Below are 18,224 nucleotides of genomic sequence, written 5' to 3' on the forward strand. Positions count from 1 at the left end.
AAACATGCCTGCAATGAATCAGAAGATTAAGCAAGGGGTGTGATCACAGTGAGACTTGGGCCAAGGCACGTCACTCTAAACAACTGCATGTGCAGAGATGAAGCGCTTCCTAGGTTTTTGTGCCACTAAATGGACAACTTGGGATCTCCAGTGGTGCTACATGCGATCACCACCTGGCTTACCTTTGTCATGCAAGTCTGACCTTGGAATCAGCCAGTGGCTCACTCAGTGTGGTGTAGTGGTTAAGAGCGGTAGACTCGTAATCTGGTGAACTGGGTTCACGTCTCCACTCCTCCACATGCAGCTGCTGGGTGACCTTGGGCTAGTCATACTTCTCTGAAGTCTCTCAGCCCCACACACCTCACAGAGTGTTTGTTGTGGGGGAGGAAAGGAAAGGAGAATGTTAGCCGCTTTGAGACTCCTTCGGGTAGTGATAAAGCGGGATATCCAATCCAAACTCTTCTTCTTCTTCTCTCTGCAGGTTACCCCTCTTTCTTCCACCACTGTCTGGTTTAAATAAGACCCTCTCTCCAACAGCTTCTCTTGGCATATCTGCCTCCTCTGTGGGGCTTCTGAGATTCCCTCTGGTATAGTCCTACTTTTGGGGGAGACTGTGGGTGGAAGGATCTTGTCTGTGACGATCCCTGGCTTTTTTCTTGATAACGTGTTCTCCATCCTTTTGAGTACCTCCACATCATAGGCTCCCACCCACCCCCACTACTGAATTTGAGTTCAGACCTGGGAACTTCTCAGAGGGCATCATCTAGCTCTCCATTTGCATGGTCAACATTTTCACCATATTGTCCAATCAACATAGCATAAAGGAATCATCATAAGAATACAATTGGATCAGACCAATGGTCCCTCTAATCCAGTATGCTGTCTCCTGATGTGGCCAACCAGATGAGCCCAAGAAGCCTGCAAGCAGAGCAAAATGTAGACAAGTCATCTTCACCTTCTTCTCTCCCCTCCCACAACCCTCTCAACATTCCTCAGAAGTGCATAGTTCAATCATTGCCAACAGAGGGAAAAATACAGATGCCACGAACTCTTCGTTTCCCAGTTTTTGTAGTAATTTGGTGTAGCGGCCAAGAATGCCAGCATTGGGACCATCCTCAGTAATAGCACAAGAAAAGATAGAACCAGGGCACAGATTCCTTCAGGCAAAGAGGAAACTAGTTCTAACTGATCTGGGTAAAGGCTTGGCTCAGAATGGAATCCCCCAGGATTTTCACGCACATCACAAACTCAGCCCCGTGTCTGGCCTCTTCACTGCTGATTTCATTTTGTGGGAATTCAGCAGCCTAAAGGACACAACAACAGTTGGGTACCAAGTCACTGTCTATGTTGCTAACTACCCACATGCCACCAGGTAGCCACGTTGGCCTGAATTTCAATGTTCAAGTAGGAAGAGTGATGCTCGCACTCACGAGCAATCAAAGTGAGCAACTGGAACTACAGAATGGGGCAGTTTGAAAGTATTTGAGCCATGCTGAGAACTTTGGCCGGCTTAGCATTACAGAATATCACAGGGTGGTGACCCCAAAACAGGTTTTTTTCTGCCATTGCCCCCTGCACTCTGGAACGCCCTTCCCTCTGTGTCAGGGAACTGCCATCAGCTGAGAGGTGAGAGTGGAAGGGCAGTTGTGTTATAGGGAACCTCCGAAAGTCTTGCGAAGCAGTTCCTCCTCTGGTGAGGAGGAAAGCTCCACCTCCAGTGGGGAGGAGGTGGTGGGAGCAGAGCCTCAACACCGACCCTGAGCAAGTCGGAGAGGAGGGAAGTACCCCTTTGCCAGCACCCACTCTGCGCAGTAGGTTTCGGCGCAGGGAGGGGAGGAGAAGGTTGGGGGTCACACGACTGTTATGCTGGGGGAGGTACAAGGACCGACCACTCCCAGATTCTGCTAGCGACTGAGCCAGACATGAACTTGCGACGCTCTTCACTGTAAATAGTTTGCACTAATAATAAAGCCTGGAAAAGACAGGTCGGAGTCTTGCCTGTTTGCTCTCGAGCAATCACACCACTATCTGACACTCTGCCTTATGCGAAACACCCCCCCCAGAAGTTGCTTCAGACATCTTGTAAAGTCTTATCTTATTGCCCGGGCTTTCCCTGACCCATAGAATTGGATGCTCTTATTTCTAGATCTCTGGTGTTTTTAAAATCTCTGTTCTTATAATACTGTTTTTTACGACTGCATTTATGGTTGCACTAACTTAGAGATTTTAAAGGTTAAGCGGTTTAAAGCCTCGCCAAACGATGTAGCAGCATCCTGCTTGGAGTGGAAAGAAAACAGTCAATTCTAAGGTGGAAAGGAGAAGTCAACTTTGCTTTAGATACCCTGTGTTGGAAAGATGACTGGATTTTTTTTCTACGCTGGGACAGCATGGGAGGGTGGAACTGCATGGCACACCTCAGCCTTGTGTCCTCAAAGCCCAGCTGTTGCATCTCCTCTGCAGATTGGGAACAGGAAGGGATGACGTCCGCCAGTGAAGTGGCAGGTGCAAAGTGAGCACTGAGCCTTTTTGTCACCTGAGATGGTGGTCTTCTGCCCCTACCTGCATACTTCATTAAAATTGCACTCATCAGGCCCCCAATTGGCAGATGGGGAGGCATGCCCAGGCTTTGAAGTGAAATACAATTTGTTATTCCACTCCTTTGGGACTGCCAGAGGTCTTCCTGACCAGGGCTGCAGCTCTCTATCCTTTTGACGTGCTGGGTGTGGATGGTCCAAGCCCAGGGTTTCTAGATGTCATGCAAAAAAACATTTGGGACAGAAATGTTGGTGTAGGGGACTTCACGACTTCTCCAGCTTGAGAAAAATACAAAATCAATGAAAACAATTAAAATGGAGGCTCAAGTGGCCTCAGCGGCATGAAGTGCCTTCCATTGGCTTGAGCTGGTGGCCCAGCTATGCCCCTATCTGGCCTGAGATAGCCTAATTTCTGTTGTCTGTTCCTTGGTAGTCTGTAGGTTAGATTACTGCAGTACACGGGGCTGAAACCTCAGCTGGTGCAGAACTCAGTAGCCCGGTTGCTGACAAAATAAAAGAAGCCTGACACGTCAAAAGAAACATGTATTATACATATAGAAGAGTCAAGCCCCATGCTGTACTATATTTTTGCAGTATGGCTTTTTAAACATATTTAAGATCAACATATTTTTACACAGTCATATGCACTGTTGTATGTATTTGTTTATGCGGCAGATTACTTTAGGAAACCTGTAGCGTACATGTGTATGTTATCTGAATAATAAAGCCACTTCCGCCTTAAGGAGGAGGTGGGGTTGCGGGCTTCACGGCCCCTCCACATGCCCAGGGGGTGGGAGGCCAGCCCCTGCACGATTGGGGGATTCCTGGCTGCGTCACCTCCTGGCCAGTCAATCGGGTTGCTCTGGGGGTGTGGCCTGCCCCTTAAAGGCAGGACGCAGCCGGGGATCTCCCATCTTCGTCCGCTTCCATCTGCTCTGGTTTTTCCCACCCTCCCACCCTTCAAGGTTTTCGTTCTTTGACCTTGCTATGGACTTCAGTTGGTTGCTGTTGAGGGGCCTGGTAGGAATTTTTCCACTTGGCAAATTGGCGCCAGCCACTTGGTTTTTGCCTACCTCGTAGCAAATTGTCACAACTTCCTGGGTATTGGCGGTTAGGCATTGTTATTGTTCTGTAGATAGAAGAGGGGAGGTAGCACCATCACCTGCCCCGCATATTAAAGGGTAGTCCGTTAAAGGATTCTGGGGGGCGTGGCCCTGTCCGAAGCTTGGGGAGGTGAGGGCCTAAGGCACGCCCCCTATCGGTGACCCCGGGGGAGCTCCTAGTTGATGTGCATCAGCAGGACTTCCCCTACTGGTGGTTAACCCTTCCCGGACTTCAAGGGCTGGAGTCAGATATAGTCAGTTAGGTCCAATGCCTAAGCCAATACCGCTCATCACCTGTAACCAATAAAGGTGTGGCCTTCTTTAGCCCATTAACCTTAATAATTGTGTCATGTGTCATTATTCTACCTGGGGGGTGGGGAACTCGCCACGCAATGCATATTGCATGTGAGAATGGTTTGTATTTTTAGTGGAACTGGTGGTGGTGGGTGCTTGCTTCCCATTTAGATTCAGGAGTTAGATAGGAATTGCGGGGGGGGGGGAATCCATGCAGATAAGCTTAACCAAGATTTTTAGGCAGTTCCATTCCTAGCTCTTTCTCCTGGCTTGGGCCCCTCTGCTCTGATTTCTGGGCTCAGCCCTTGATGCCTGGCTCATCTCCGACAGCTGCCTACTCCTGAGCCTTGGCAGAAAACGGCATGTTTTGTTTTCCTTGAAAAGTGCCTCATGTTTGGGGTGATTTTTGACATCATTTGTAAGACAGATGCGTGTTGCTTGGCAGTGCTGCTCTCCTCGCTGCCATTCTTCCCTCTCCTTTTCCCTCACAGCCCCATGGCCTCGCTTGCCACCATCCTAATGGTCACGGTGACCCAAGCCCATGATGATCTCATGGACACTGGCGAACAAAACCACTCGGGTCACCTGTCACCACAGCCAATCAGATTAAAGGTCGGCGTGACAGCAAACGAAGCTGAGGTCTGTGAGGGCAAAGAAGAATAAAAATGGCGCTGAGGAGAAGCCGCCGCCAAGGGAATAAAAATGTGCTGAACAACATTGAAACAATGTGAATAATCTGTCAGAGGATTTCTTTCCCCTCTGCACACAATTTGCTTTGCTGCGTGGCTTTGCTACTTTAAAAGTGCACATTGAAACTAGGGGGAGTTCAGTGCCTCCCTATTCCAGATGTGATGTGTCCTTCCGAATGACAGGATTTGAGGGGGTCCCACTGTTGGAAAGGGAAGGCTGTGTCACACCCCATTCTGACACAAAAATGAAAAAGGCAGGCAGTGGGCAGCTTCAGGCTGGAGTTTGCTTTCTGGTTTATTATTCCCTGCCCTGCTAATGGCCTATGGGTAATTATGAAGGATTTCATTATCTCCTTTGTCCACCAAGTGCTAATGCTCTGGCTTTCCTTTATCCTGCCTGAGCAAGAGGACCTCAGGGAGGCTGCAAAAAAAATGAATTAATGAATTTCTGATTGGACATGAATTGGTAATTAATCACCCCTGGAATTCAAGATAAAGCCAATGAGAGAGAGTGACAGTTTATAAAAAAGAAAAGAAAGACAAACACGGCCAGTTTGTGCAGGGTGGGGATGTGTGTGTCTGTTATCACTCTTGAAGATGCTCTGAATGCACCAGGGAGGTCAGGTGGGCGAAACAGGTGGAATCTTTACCAAGGTTCCTCTTCCTGGTTTAGGTGGATCCAAGTACAATAAAATAGATAGTCTGTGTTGTATAGGAGAATCCTTTGGGGGTGGGATGAAGGGGGCTCTGCCACTTCCCAAGGAGTAGATGTAACTGACAGCCATCTTGAGCCAGGAATTTGCCAACATATGGAGGGGGGATAGTGGGAAAGCAAAGGGTGAGTGGCAGGGGGAGCCACTGAAGGCATTGGAGCTCATCTAGGGCATCTTTGGGATGCTGGGGAATGTTTATTTGTACGAAGTAACATTTTCTGGCGTGCAGTTGACCAGGCACTTATGGTCAGGAATGCTGCCTTATTCAGAAGCTGCATCAGGTTTTATGCATGCTAGATGCTGGCTGAAATTGAAAGGCATTTTGACATAGATATAGATATGGGTTGAGGCGACATATGCAATTGCCGACTTGGGGAGCGAAGGGTTTCAGTCTTACCTGTAAACAGATGTTGCATGTTTCAAGGCACTTGCTGCAACCAAGTGGGAAATGAATTAGTATTAAGGGTGCCTTGGCACATGCAAGCGTGGCCATGTTTGGACGAGACCTGTTTGGTGGCTTCCCTGAATGGCTTTCCCAGACAGGGGAAAGTTAACAGCTCCATGTCAGACACCGGGTGCACTGGATTCGCCCCTCTGATGGCAACTGACTTCCCAGGCTAGGAAGATTATGGGCTCTGGTGTGGATGTTCCAGCTGAAACAGTCCATAATCACCTCTAGCATTCCCAGTGGCTCAGGAAGTTGGTGTCTCTTCCATAAGATCCCAGTTTGAGCTCAGCAGTGCATCACAGATATGACATATTTGCCTTTCCCCCAGGGTGCTGATGTGGGGAATACTGTTTATAGGAGGTTTGGGTACCCTCTGTTTAATACCCTCCATGTGTATGAGAGTGTGTGCACATGGTCTCGCTTTCATACAGTCCAGAGAAACCTTTTTTCTCTTTCTATGTGACTGATAATGTGATAATTTCACCACACTGATAATTTCACCCTTTCCTGTTCATTTCCTTCTTCCCTTATAAATCAATCACTCTCTCTCTCTCTCTCTCTCTCTCTGTGTGTGTGTGTGTGTGTGAGAGAGAGAGAGAGAGAGAGAGAGAGAAGGGTCCATTGTCCTGTAATGACAGAAGTATTTAGTGTATCTTCAACCCTGTTTCATTACAGCACACCCTGCCCTGTTTTACACCTTGAACAAAGGTAGACGATCCTTGCTCTTGACAAGCTTCATCCCCAGTGCACTTTCCATTAACGCCCAGGACCCAGGGGAGCTAATAATAATTTCTGTATTGTAAAAATTAATTAGTGCTGCAGCCATTCATTTCTCAGGCATGATTAGAGCGTTCCTAACAGGGGTGACCCAATGCGACAGGAGCTGCTGCAGCTTTGATCTGGCCTAGAAAACACCCCAAGAGCCCACTTTGAAATGTTTGTGGAGAGAAAAATCAGAACAGGGAGAAGGACGCTGAGGCATTTTCCAGGAGTGAAACGAATATAATGAAAAGGAGGCCCTAAGCAGAATGAAGACTGGCAAGCAGAGGAGAGCCTTGCACTAAGGAAAGGGCGTTTAGATAGGCAGTCAGGTGTAGCCAAGTTACAGTGCACATATAATGACAAGGGAAAAGATGGGGGAGGAAAACAACTAGGCATTTAAAAGGTAAGGGAGAAGAATGCAAGAGGTGAACAGGCTAGGAACGTGCATAGGGACGGGATGCTTAAGAAAGGGCCTTCACACACACACACACACACACGGATATCAAAGGGGTGGAGTCCAACCTTAGCAAAGGAGGTGACAAGTTCAGTTCTAAAGGCAAGGCTGAGTATGGACTCGGAGGCCACAACCCTGGCTGCTGTCACAGACAGAGCAGTAAAGTGGCATAATATCACTCTTAAGTTAAACAATAATGCCAGTCCTTCCATGCTGCCATGCATGTCTCAAAGGCTAGTAGTGGGGAGGATGTGGTTTGGGTGAATGGCACAGTGTGGAGCCTCCAGGTTTCATCCACATCAAAGCGCTTTAAGTCTTAGCAATAGCCCAACCATTTCTTGAAATGCTGGGAACAGAAGACTGTAGAAGAGAGAATGAAGATGTTTGGGTGCCTGTTGGGGGGGGAGACCTCTTTGTGTGGAAAAAAGAGGGAAGGGGCTATCACACCTGGTGGGGCAGCTTGTCTGCCCACTTCCCAGTCTGCACTGGCATGCTGGACACCCTCTGGCCAATCAGCTGCTGATACAGACGGAGAAGGAGCATCTTCCCTTTGGACCACTATGGGCTTATGTTACAGCAGGCCCAACAAGGAAGCAACTAGCACTTCTCCTGTCTCCCCACCTGACTATGGGCAACAAGGCCCTGGGTATCAAAAGGAAAGGTTTTTCCTTCTGCTCCTGGTCATCCTGAGCATCTTTGTACAATAGAATACCAAGAGCAATTTTTAAGAGGTTGGGAGAAGCAAGACAGTCCATTTTGAACACATTCCAAGGAAAACCTAATCTGTCAGCTATAATAGTTTCATGGAACCTCCATGTTCAGAGAAAGTTGCTGGGGATATACTGATGGGAGGAGGGGATTCTTGCTTGTGGGTTTCCTGGAGCTTCTGGCCGGATGCACTTGCTGCATCCTCAGTCTGATCCAGCAGGGTCCTTCCTATTCTGGAGCCAGCAGTGTGATGCCCACAAGCACCAATGGGCCCACTAGTACTTTCTGCGCCACCCATGAAAGATCTGCATAAATACCCCCTTGAAAAAGAATCCCGCAATCCCCTGTTCAGTGTTCCTGCTCAGTTTTTGTTTGGACAGGTTTGGCTTTTCCTTTTTTTAAAAAAAATTAAAATATTTTCCATTTTTTATATTTACATGCATGACAACACCTTAAACATGCCCACATTTCATTGGATGCTAGGAACGGGCACCCATGCTTCCTTCTATTCTGAACCTCTATTCTCTCTGTGAGTGAGCATGGCATTGACTGGTGCCTCCCCTCCCGCCCCCGGCTGAAATTGAGGAGGGGATGCCTGAGCTATTTTGTGGTCATTTTTTGGACTCTTTTTGATGTGGCAGATGTTGTGTGTTATGCCATTCCCCTATACAGTGGTACCTCAGGTTACAGACGCTTCAGGTTACAGATGCTTCAGGTTACAGACTCCGCTAACCCAGAAATAGTACCTCGGGTTAAGAACTTTGCCTCAGGATGAGAACAGAAATCACGCGGCAGCAGCAGGAGGCCCCATTAGCTAAAGTGGTACCTCAGGTTAAGAACAGTTTCAGGTTAAGAACAGACCTCAAGAACGAATTAAGTTCTTAACCTGAGGTACCACTGTAACAGTGATGTTGTGTTATGCCACACCCCCATGGCAGACATTCCTCAAATTGACATGTGTGCCCACTGGCCCAAAAGGGTTGATGTCCCCTCTTCTAAAGTGGCAGCCATTTCTCCTCAATCTGTTCTGGGTGTTTTTAAGTGGTGGTGTTGGGGGGTGGGGGGGAGGCAGGCCCAGAGTTGCTCAAAAGTCCCTGTCAATCACTTCCAGTGTTCAACAGTCATAATGCCTCAGCGAGAGAGAGTCTGTTTTACTCCTGACCAACTTCATTGATACTTTTGGCCTGCTGTGATGGGCTTCTGTGCTGAAGGCAGCATGAGAGGTGACACAGGCATTTTGAGTGAATGAGAAAAAACCTAGTGATACAAAGCCGACACATTCAAGGCATAGTTACAGGTAGGTAGCCGTGTTGGTCTGCTGTAGTCGGGAAAAAAAAAATCCTTCCAGTAGCACCTTAGAGACCAACTAAGTTTGTTATTGGTATGGGCTTCCGTGTGCATGTACACTTCTTCAGATACACTGAAACATTCAAAGCATGGGTGAGAAAAAGCCGATTCAAGGCCTCATCATCCCCTCCCTGTTCCCCCGGAGGATGCTTCAGGTGAACCAAGTTCTTAGGAGCTTTCTATTTCAGTTTGGCTCTCGTGTGGCTGGTGCCAGCCTCCATTTCATCGTGGAATCTCCCTGTTCTCCATTTATGTGATCAGTGAATTCTGACCCTCTGGGAGCTACACATTCAGGATGCGTCAGGAAAGGCCCCCTCCACATATGCTCAGCTCCTCTACCCAATTGGGAACCCTACTTGGTGCGCACAGCCCCTTTCACTAATGCTAAATGTGCAGCTGTGCGGGGAGCATGACCCAGGCTTGCATTGGTGTGGGAAGGACCCACCAGCCACACTTGTACCTCGTCACATGGCATTGAATGCACGGCAGGGTTCATCTGGACATTACTAGTTTGTGTCAGACTCATTCTTTGGGTGGAGACAGAGAGAGAGAGAGAGAGAGAGAAGGGCCTGCTATTTAGCCACTTGTGCCAGCCTGACATTCAGCTCCTCGCATGATCTTGCTGCAATCCGGCACCAAGGGAGCAGCGCTGGCTAGAATTTGGGCTAGGTCTGGGCTCAAGCTCCAGATCCTACGTGCAGGAAGCTGGCATGCTGTAAAAGTGATTAATGCAGTTTGAGTTCAATTAGAGCGGCGTGTTTGAAGCCTGCTGGGCAAGCGGGGGTGGCAGCAGCATGATTCTGTTGATCACAGCTTAGTTGTGGCACAGATGGGGCTGAACGGGGAGGGGGTGGCAGGAGGAGGGGAGGGGAAAACACAGGCTCTCTTCCCCGCAAACGGCTTCACAGCGCACTGCGCAGCCCCAAGTCCCCAGTGACAAGGAGTTGGACAAGGAGAGACTTGCTTAAATAAGTCGCACCTGCACAGCTCCTCATGTCCAGGACACACACGAGCCAGTCGGGATGCTGTGGGCTTGTTTACGCAGCCAGGCTGCTGGGTTGTTAACGGAAGGTGTCATTTCTGGTTTGCTATTCAGGGTAACAGTTTCTCCCCGGGCTTCATTTCACGAATCTCGGGTTTGTCACCACGGATCTGGGTGTGACAAACTCAAGGTGGGCTCCTGTCCTCGGTACCTTAGGCAAGAGACAGGTGTAACACACCTTGGATAGTCTGTATTACAAATAGGATATTCTGCTCCTCCACATTTCTTCGCAGCAGGCTTGGTAGAGAGACTGTAGTATTGCTTATGCTGCGTATTCCCCTGAGTTGTCAACAGGACAGAGGGAGAAGCTGCTGATTCTTCCATGTTTTCTTTTCATGCAATGTAAGAATTTTTCCAGAATGACTGGAAAGGATCTAGAAGGAATCTGATCGAAATGCCTGCACAGAGAGGCAGGACCCACCATCCCAAATACAGTGGTACTTTGGGTTACATACGCTTCAGGTTATATACGCTTCAGGTTACAGACCCCGCTAACCCAGAAATAGTACCTCGGGTTAAGAACTTTGCTTCAGGATGAGAACAGAAATCGTGCTCCGGTGGCGCGGCAGCAGCAGGAGGCCCCATTAGCTAAAGTGGTGCTTCAGGTTAAGAACAGTTTCAGGTTAAGAACAGACCTCCGGAACGAATTAAGTACTTAACCCGAGGTACCACTGTATTCTTATCGGAGTTGCTTACACACAAGCTGTTCAGTCTGGAGTTACCATCCTTGGTTCACTTAGATTTTATGCAGAATCCATATGCATTCCAGTGTTTTCTGTGTTCCTGCTCTCTGCAGATATGATTTTAGGCTACTGTTTTCACTTGCAGCACCAGCCTGTTGGGTGTGTGCAGCCAAATCACAACTGAGACCTTTTAGGGCTGCTCAGTATTTAAGTAGAAGTTTCCTCCTAGTGGCTTCTGCCTCCAATTGCTTTCTGTTCAGCACATCCTTCGCCCCATAATCACTTCTTGTTCCCTTGGTGGGGGGTGGGGGGAAGCAGGCTTTAATTACTGGCTTTTATTTTTCCAGTCACTTTTTTAACTGTAAAAGGGCGTAATTTTGCAATTCAGAAAAAGAAAGGAAATAATGAAAGGAAACCAGTCATTTAAGTCCCCGTCCCCCCAAAAATAGACTGACCAAGAGGCAGTTAATCAGTGATGTTGCAAGCAGGGAGCTTGGAATTAAAGTTGAAGGGGACATTTGCTGAATGGGGACAACTTCTGAGTAAACATTATAGACAGAGCTTAGCAGTGGAGATGGGCATTTTGGATAATATAGCACTACATGGTCTTGTGGAATGGCCACCTTAATTGTGCTTCCAGCTGATTTTGAGCCCTAGTTTGCCACCAACCCAGACAAATCCATATAATCAAGATTATAATGTGTCGCAAGCAGGAGAGGCCAAGGTGTGCCATTCCAGAGATACTGATGGAGCAAAGAAAAAACGCCCCGGAGAGTTAATTTCTAAACATATATTTTAAAAATATCTATATGGTGCTTTTCTTGGCAAAGCCCAAGCAAAGCAACTTACAAGCAATAAAAACTACAAGTATGAAACCCCCCCCAATATTGCTAAAACTTAGAATAAAACAAATTTGCGAAGTCGAAAACAAACCCAGACATCCAGTAATATTTAACTTAGTTGACCCAGATGGCTCCCAGAAGCCACATGTGTTGCACATGTCAGAAAACTGCAGGCAGGGCAGTGGGAATGGGAGGACCGATGGAATGAGCCACCAGTTTAACCCTGGGTCTCCGAAACATTGCTGGATATTTGAGCAGGGCCCCGGTGCCTAGGAAAGGGAGCAGGTTGCGTTGTCTTCAACACTCACTTTAGCCTGTGTGTCTTCCTTGTTGTCTCTCCCATTTCAGGTGCTGATTCTTGCAGACGGGGACACCAAGGGGTTCCTGTACCGTCACCTTGGCTTCCTCTCCTCTCTGGAGAAGAAAGATGGAAAAGCCACAGCTTACCTTTGCGAGAACTTTGCCTGCTCCTTGCCCGTCACCTCCAGCCAGGAGCTACGCCGCCTGCTGCTGCCCTGAGCTGCTTCCCCTGGTGGCCCTTGCGCTTCAATGGACATGAGAAGAGAGAGCCCTGCTTGGAGCTCGCAATAAAGTCTCCTTTGAATAAAGCCAGGTTGAATAAAGCCAGGTTGGGCCCACTTCAACCCGCCTGTTTCCATTTGAATAGCCTCTTCCCCCTATGTTCAGTAGTGGTCAAGTTTGTTTGTCGTTAGGGGCAACCAGTTCACAGGGCTGGGGAACCTTGTGGGTCGCCCAGCGGTTGTTGGATTCCAACTCCCATCAGCCCCAGCCAGTGGGTCAGGGATGATGGGAGCTGGATCCAGCAGCATCTAGTGGTCCACAGCCTCTCCTCACCTGCAGGGTTTACTTTTAGACTTGCAGAGGAAGCTCAGCAAGGCCCTACCTTTCCTCACAGCTCAGGTTATGATGGGCAAAGGGCCGTCTTGGCAGTGAGACACCCCAGGCTGTTTTAGGCACTGTTGTGGAGCGACACTCACTGTATATTTTGTTAAGCTACTTTGAAGATGGAGGCCTGACCTTGCATATGTTAGTGTGAATGGGTGAAGTAAAGCACGCTGTCCAAGATTCCAAATGGTGTACATGGTACATAATTAGAGGAGGCTACATGGCTGCATAGGGACGCAGGTGGTGCTGTGGGTTAAACCACAGAGCCTAGGACTTGCCAATCAGAAGGTCAGTGGTTCGAATCCCCGCGACGGGGTGAGCTCCCGTTGCTCGGTCCCTGCTCCTGCCAACCTAGCAGTTCGAAAGCATGTCAAAGTGCAAGTAGATAAATAGGTACCGCTCTGGCGGGAAGGTAAACACCATTTCCGTGCGCTGCTCTGGTTCGCCAGAAGTGGCTTAGTCATGCTGGCCACATGACCCGGAAGCTGCACGCCGGCTCCCTCGGCCAATAAAGCGAGATGAGCACCGCAACCCCAGAGTCAGCCACGACTGGACCTAATGGTCAGGGGTCCCTTTACCTTTACATGGCTGCATAGCCCCAGGTTTAGTCCCATAAGGTAGAATCCAGAGCTTAGCCTTCATTTTTAATAAAGCAAGTTTCTAGCTCTCATATATTTGAAGGGGAAAACAAAAATGGACTGTGTTTTCTTGTTTATATACGCAAATGTTCCCTTGGGCAACAAGGGCGCTGCTCCCTTCCCCATGAACTGGCATGAACGGCATTCCTTTCCCAGCTTGCCAATACTTACTTCACCAGCCCAGGAGCTGCCGGTAAATCTCCGAAATTCATTGTAAATACGCTTCACAGCTCTAATCAGTTGGGAGAAAACACATGTATATTGGTTAGCTTAACTGCCACTTTTTGCAGAATTTGGGGCTGTTAAGTTTATAAACCATGCCTCTCTCTTCGTTTGCACACTCTGAAATTAAAGACTTGCGGGTTTGCTTCCCTGTGCTCTGTGGAGTATAGCAGGAAGAGAACCATCTCGCTGAGCTGGCGAGCATTGGCATCTGTGATTGGGACATGCAAGGAAGAGGCTGCCTGCAAATGGCATCGCTGACAAGCCTCTCTTTCTCCTGGGAACTTAAACCTTCTGCTTTCTGCACTTCCTTTCCTGTGCTTAAGCTTCTGGTCTCCAGTGGTTCAACATGGGGTCACGTTATATGATTCAAGAAGGCACCTCTCAACACCAGTGAGTTGTGCTGTCAGGGAAGGTGGGGAGCGCTGCTGATGGTGTTTTTCAGTGTAACAAGATAATTGACTCCTAGTGAAAAGCCACATTGCTATGCCTTTGGACGGGCAATTCTCTTAAGTGCCGCGGAGGCCATTGCAAGTTGCCAACTCCCCACTGGTGACGAGGAGACATTTCAACCAGAAATCCTAGAAATAGAGCCAGAACAGACTGACACCTGAAGCCAAGAAGCTCTGCTCTTGGGCAGACTGGCATTTGCTTCTGCTCTGGCTGCTCCCTATGGCCGCACCAGGGCAGCACAGGCTGAATTATTCAACACTCTCTCCTTCTGTTGTGAAGCTGGATGTGTGCCCTTCAAACCACAGTCCTCTCCCCCCTCTTGAATCTTGTATCGGGTGTGCAGGAGTCACCAGGAGTCAGTCTGCCTGTGCCACATGAATGAGGTGTGCTGTGTGTAATGGGAGGTGGGCACTGAGCGTCACTTTCTGGAGTGAAACAGGCTATTTTGGGATGCTTTCAGCCAGTGCAGAACTGCTCCATGTTAAAGACCTTGTTGGAAACGTGGAGTTCATCTGAGTTGATTTCTGACAGTCTGAACATTTTTGTCTCTGTTCAATGTGCAATAGCTGCTCAGTTAGAGAGCAGTTTTGCAGGAGTAGGGACCTTGTGGCCATCCACATGTTGTTGGAATACAGCTCCCATCATCCCCGGCTATTGTGATGCTAGCTAGGGCTGATGGGAGTTGGAGTAAAATAAATCTGAAGGGCCAAAGATTCTCTTTTCCCTGTAGTAGGGCTACCTCCACATCGTCCCACATTTGAGGGAAGGGACTTTCCAAGACACATAAGCCCCCTATTCAGCAGAGCATTAGCTAAATTAGACCAATTTCCATATGTAAGGACCCCTATTTGGTTATGATATTTGGCCCAGCTCTACCTCCCCGTTGTGTAATTTAGGGTTGCCATATTTCAAAAAGTAAAAACTAGGACACCTTGAAAATGGTTGAGCTTTTTTATTATTATTAATTTTTATTAGTTTTCCAAATTTTAACAAATTAATCCAAATTATTTAAATTTAATACAATTTATTTTTTTTTTTAAAAAAAATAGATTTCCTGCTCCTGTTACAAACATATGTTCAACTGCTTCCTGATGTTGCCACTTCATTCTTTAATTGTTGAGTTTTTTTAAGGAAACCCCTGAAATGGTTGAGCCTAAGATCCAGGACAAAGTGCCACCTTTTGGAAATTCCCCAAGACAATTACACCTTTGAAATCCCAGTAATGTCCAGACTTAGTGGACCTAGTGTAATTGGGTAGTTCTATGTGGTTATGTCCTCTCAAGTACAGTATTAATCTTGAAGCAAGGGCAGAATGGTTAAATCCCCTCTGGGACTGAGCACCTAATTCAGGATTCTTTGTTTTAGAGATAGTTGACAGCAGCTACAGCAGGGGTGTGCAACTCGCAGCCCTAGGTCATACTTCCTCATAACCCTTGATTTAATTTCGTGTAGGGACGCGGGTAGCGCTGTTGTCTAAACCACAGAGCCTAGGGCTTGCTGATCAGAAGGTCAGTGGTTCGAATCCCCGCAATGGGGTGAGCTCCCAGCTCCTGCCAACCTAGCAGTTCGAAAGCATGTCAAGTACAAGTAGATAAATAGGTACCGCTACGGCGGGAAGGTAAACGGTGTTTCCGTGTGCTGCTCTTGTTCGCTTAGTCATGCTGGCCACATGACCCAGAAGCTGTCTGCGGACAAATGCTGGCTCCCTTGGCCTATAGAGCAAGATGAGCGCGCAACCCCAGAGTTGTCCGTGACTGGACCTAACGGTCAGGGTTACCTTTACCTTTAGGTGGCAATGAGGGGGAAGTAGCAGGAAAAGGGTGGTAGGAAGAGCTATGAGTGGCAGGAAGAGAAAATGTATGGTCCCACCAAGTGCTATTTTTCTAGAAAAAAAGGGTGCCGGAACTCACCACGAACACCTCCCTTGTTCTCTTATAATGGCAATGTCGCCCACTTGAGAGGTGCTGGGAAAAAGCCCTGGTCCCACCCACCAGCAGCAGCTGGCAGCCCCCAACAAAAGTATCACAAGATAAAGCCCACCCTTGCGCTATGGAGTGTAGCAGAAACAACAGTTTGGTGTCACAGGAGACCCCATGGGAACAATCTGGCTTTTCTAAGTCCATCTTTAGCAGCCTGCTAGTTAATACCTGGCCTATCCCTTGAAATCCATCAAATTTGGGGCGAGATCTACAACCACAATTTGTTTCTGGTGCAACACTGTCTGGTGGATCTCCAGCTGGAGCTCTGCCAGTCCTGTAAGGCCTCTGGTATTTTGAACTCTGCCAGTATTGGCAGGTACCAGGCTGCCAGCCAGCCAGGACCCAGGGAAGCTTTTGCACGGGACAGAAAAGGTCCCCAGGAACAAGGAACGTGGGATTCTGTGGAGCAGAAGAGCTGGCTGTGCTGTGACAGTGATGGATGGGTTTAGTTATGGGGTCTCCTGACCCTGCTGCTGTTCCTAGCAGTAAATTAGATAATGGCACTTCCAGACCTGATAGAAACAGTTTCGTCCTGTGCTGTACTAGCTCCCTCATTAGTTTTGCTTTGTGACAAGGGGATCAACGCCTCTCCCCCCACCCCCAGCCAGAGGATCTGGGATTGTTCTTGCCAGTGTATATACCTGCGATGAAGTGCAAGACGGGATGCGGGGACAGGCTGCGCTGTCAGCAGGGCTGATGGTGGGACCAGACCACGGCACTTGAATAAAGAAAGCTTTATCTCACCCTTGGAGGAACAGCATTCTTCGCAGCGGGAATGCAAGCTGTGTGTGTCTGTGTCTGAGCTTATACACAAGCACAGAGATAACAAGAGGGAAATAGGTAGCCCGTTAACGGGTTTATTTTATCCCCATAGCCTTTTTAGAGCAGACTCCAATAGTCATAGAATTGCAGAGTTGGAAGGGACCCCAAGGGTCATCTAGTCCAACCCCCCCTGCAATGCAGGAATGTCTGCAATTTATCTTCAGCTGCAAGTCCACATTCCTTTCTGTGCAGCCCCATGCTGCGGTGCACAGGGTAGGGTGGCAATACCTCTCGGCTTCCTCCTCCTTAGTGTCAGTGTGACCCTTGTAGAAATCACCTTGGAAGGGGTATCACGGGCCAGGAGTCAGCTTTGCCTGCTGAACAGCAGCCTGAAGGGGGAGGAGTGACTCCACCTGCAACTGATCAGCCTTCAAGGACACAAAGGAGGAGGAGGCGCTGATGAGAACCAGCTGGCTTCAGCCTTCTTAAGCAGCAGTTAGAAGCTGGTAACCATGCTTCTAGTTCCTGGCCCTACTTTGCTGCTTCCTGCTCGTCTTGACCTCTGACCCCATGATCACCGGATTCCCTGACCACGTGGGTTGCTGTTCACCTGCTCCTAGGACTGGACCTGACTTCGGATGATGACTCGGCCTCCAGGCAAGTACACTTCAGAGAGTCTTCTGGTTGGCTGGCCTCCCACTCCACTGAGCTCTTCCTGTTGTTGCTCAGTAATGAGGCTATGACAAGGGCATGGGGGACAAAACTAGAATTATTTGGTTTTGTCTCTCATTGGCTGTGGCTCCACCTGGTGTCTGAGCTCCCTGCCTTCCGACCTGCCATTTCTAGTGGGCACCAGCCGCCACTGAACTGTCTGTGTCTCTGTGTGTGTCTGTGTAAACACAGGACAGTCTAGAAGGGTTTCGATTGCTGGCCTGTTGGCCTGTTCCCCTGACACCACTTATGAGTACAAACTGTGGTAACACATGGAAGCGCCAGAACATACCTTGTCCTTGTTTCCATGGGTTGTTCCTTTCTTCCAAACCATCCCAGCTACAAAGAGTGTCGGGCATGTTCCTTATTAAAAGTTCACAGCCTCCATAGAACGCGATGGGTGTCCTCTATTTCGGTCTTCTCTGCTTCAAATTAATTGTGAAGTTTCGGGTCGGCCCTTCTGGTTCTGCTCCTGAGAACTCCACAGGCCTCTTTCAAGTAAATGCATACAAGACAGTTGCTGGCCTGGCCCATTAGGCCAGAAATAGCCTTGTTTTCCCTGAGAAGTTTTGCCCAGTTATATGAAAGCAATTAACATGGTTTGTCCCAACCCTTCATTTTAAGAGTCCTGTTTCCTTCCGTTTTCTTCCCAATAGTAAACATTTTTCATTACCTTGGCACTTTTATTCAGTGGTCATCAGTGACCAGTGCCGAAGTGGAAACCACAAAGCTCTGTCTGTTTGTTTTTCAATGCTGTGCGTTTTAATAAAGAAAGAGCATGCTTTCTGAACAGCAGATAGGAAATGGGGATATTTTATAAGGAAACAGGTAATTGGAAACTACTAAATGAAACAGCCCTGTGTATAACTTGTGCTTCTTCTGTTTAAGTGCAGCCATTTTACCAGGACAGTCCTGCATGTCTCCTGCTTGTAAA

General features: G+C 48.3%; 1 protein-coding gene across 5 annotated transcripts in view; it reads left to right on the top strand.

Annotated features, from left to right (window-relative positions):
• SPATA20 (spermatogenesis associated 20) overlaps positions 1-12,283 on the top strand; it is a 46,641-nt gene extending 34,358 nt beyond the window's left edge. For all 5 annotated transcript variants that reach the window (XM_083598136.1, XM_083598138.1, XM_083598140.1 and 2 more), the window contains exon 16: positions 11,968-12,283. In XM_083598136.1, the coding sequence (XP_083454262.1) occupies positions 11,968-12,138 (171 nt within the window). In that variant the 3' untranslated portion in view covers positions 12,139-12,283. The remainder of the gene's footprint in view (positions 1-11,967) is intronic.
• The last annotated feature ends 5,941 nt before the right edge of the window (positions 12,284-18,224 follow it).

Source organism: Podarcis filfolensis (genome assembly GCF_964270895.1).
Source record: "Podarcis filfolensis genome assembly, chromosome: 2".
NCBI lineage: Eukaryota > Metazoa > Chordata > Lepidosauria > Squamata > Lacertidae > Podarcis > Podarcis filfolensis.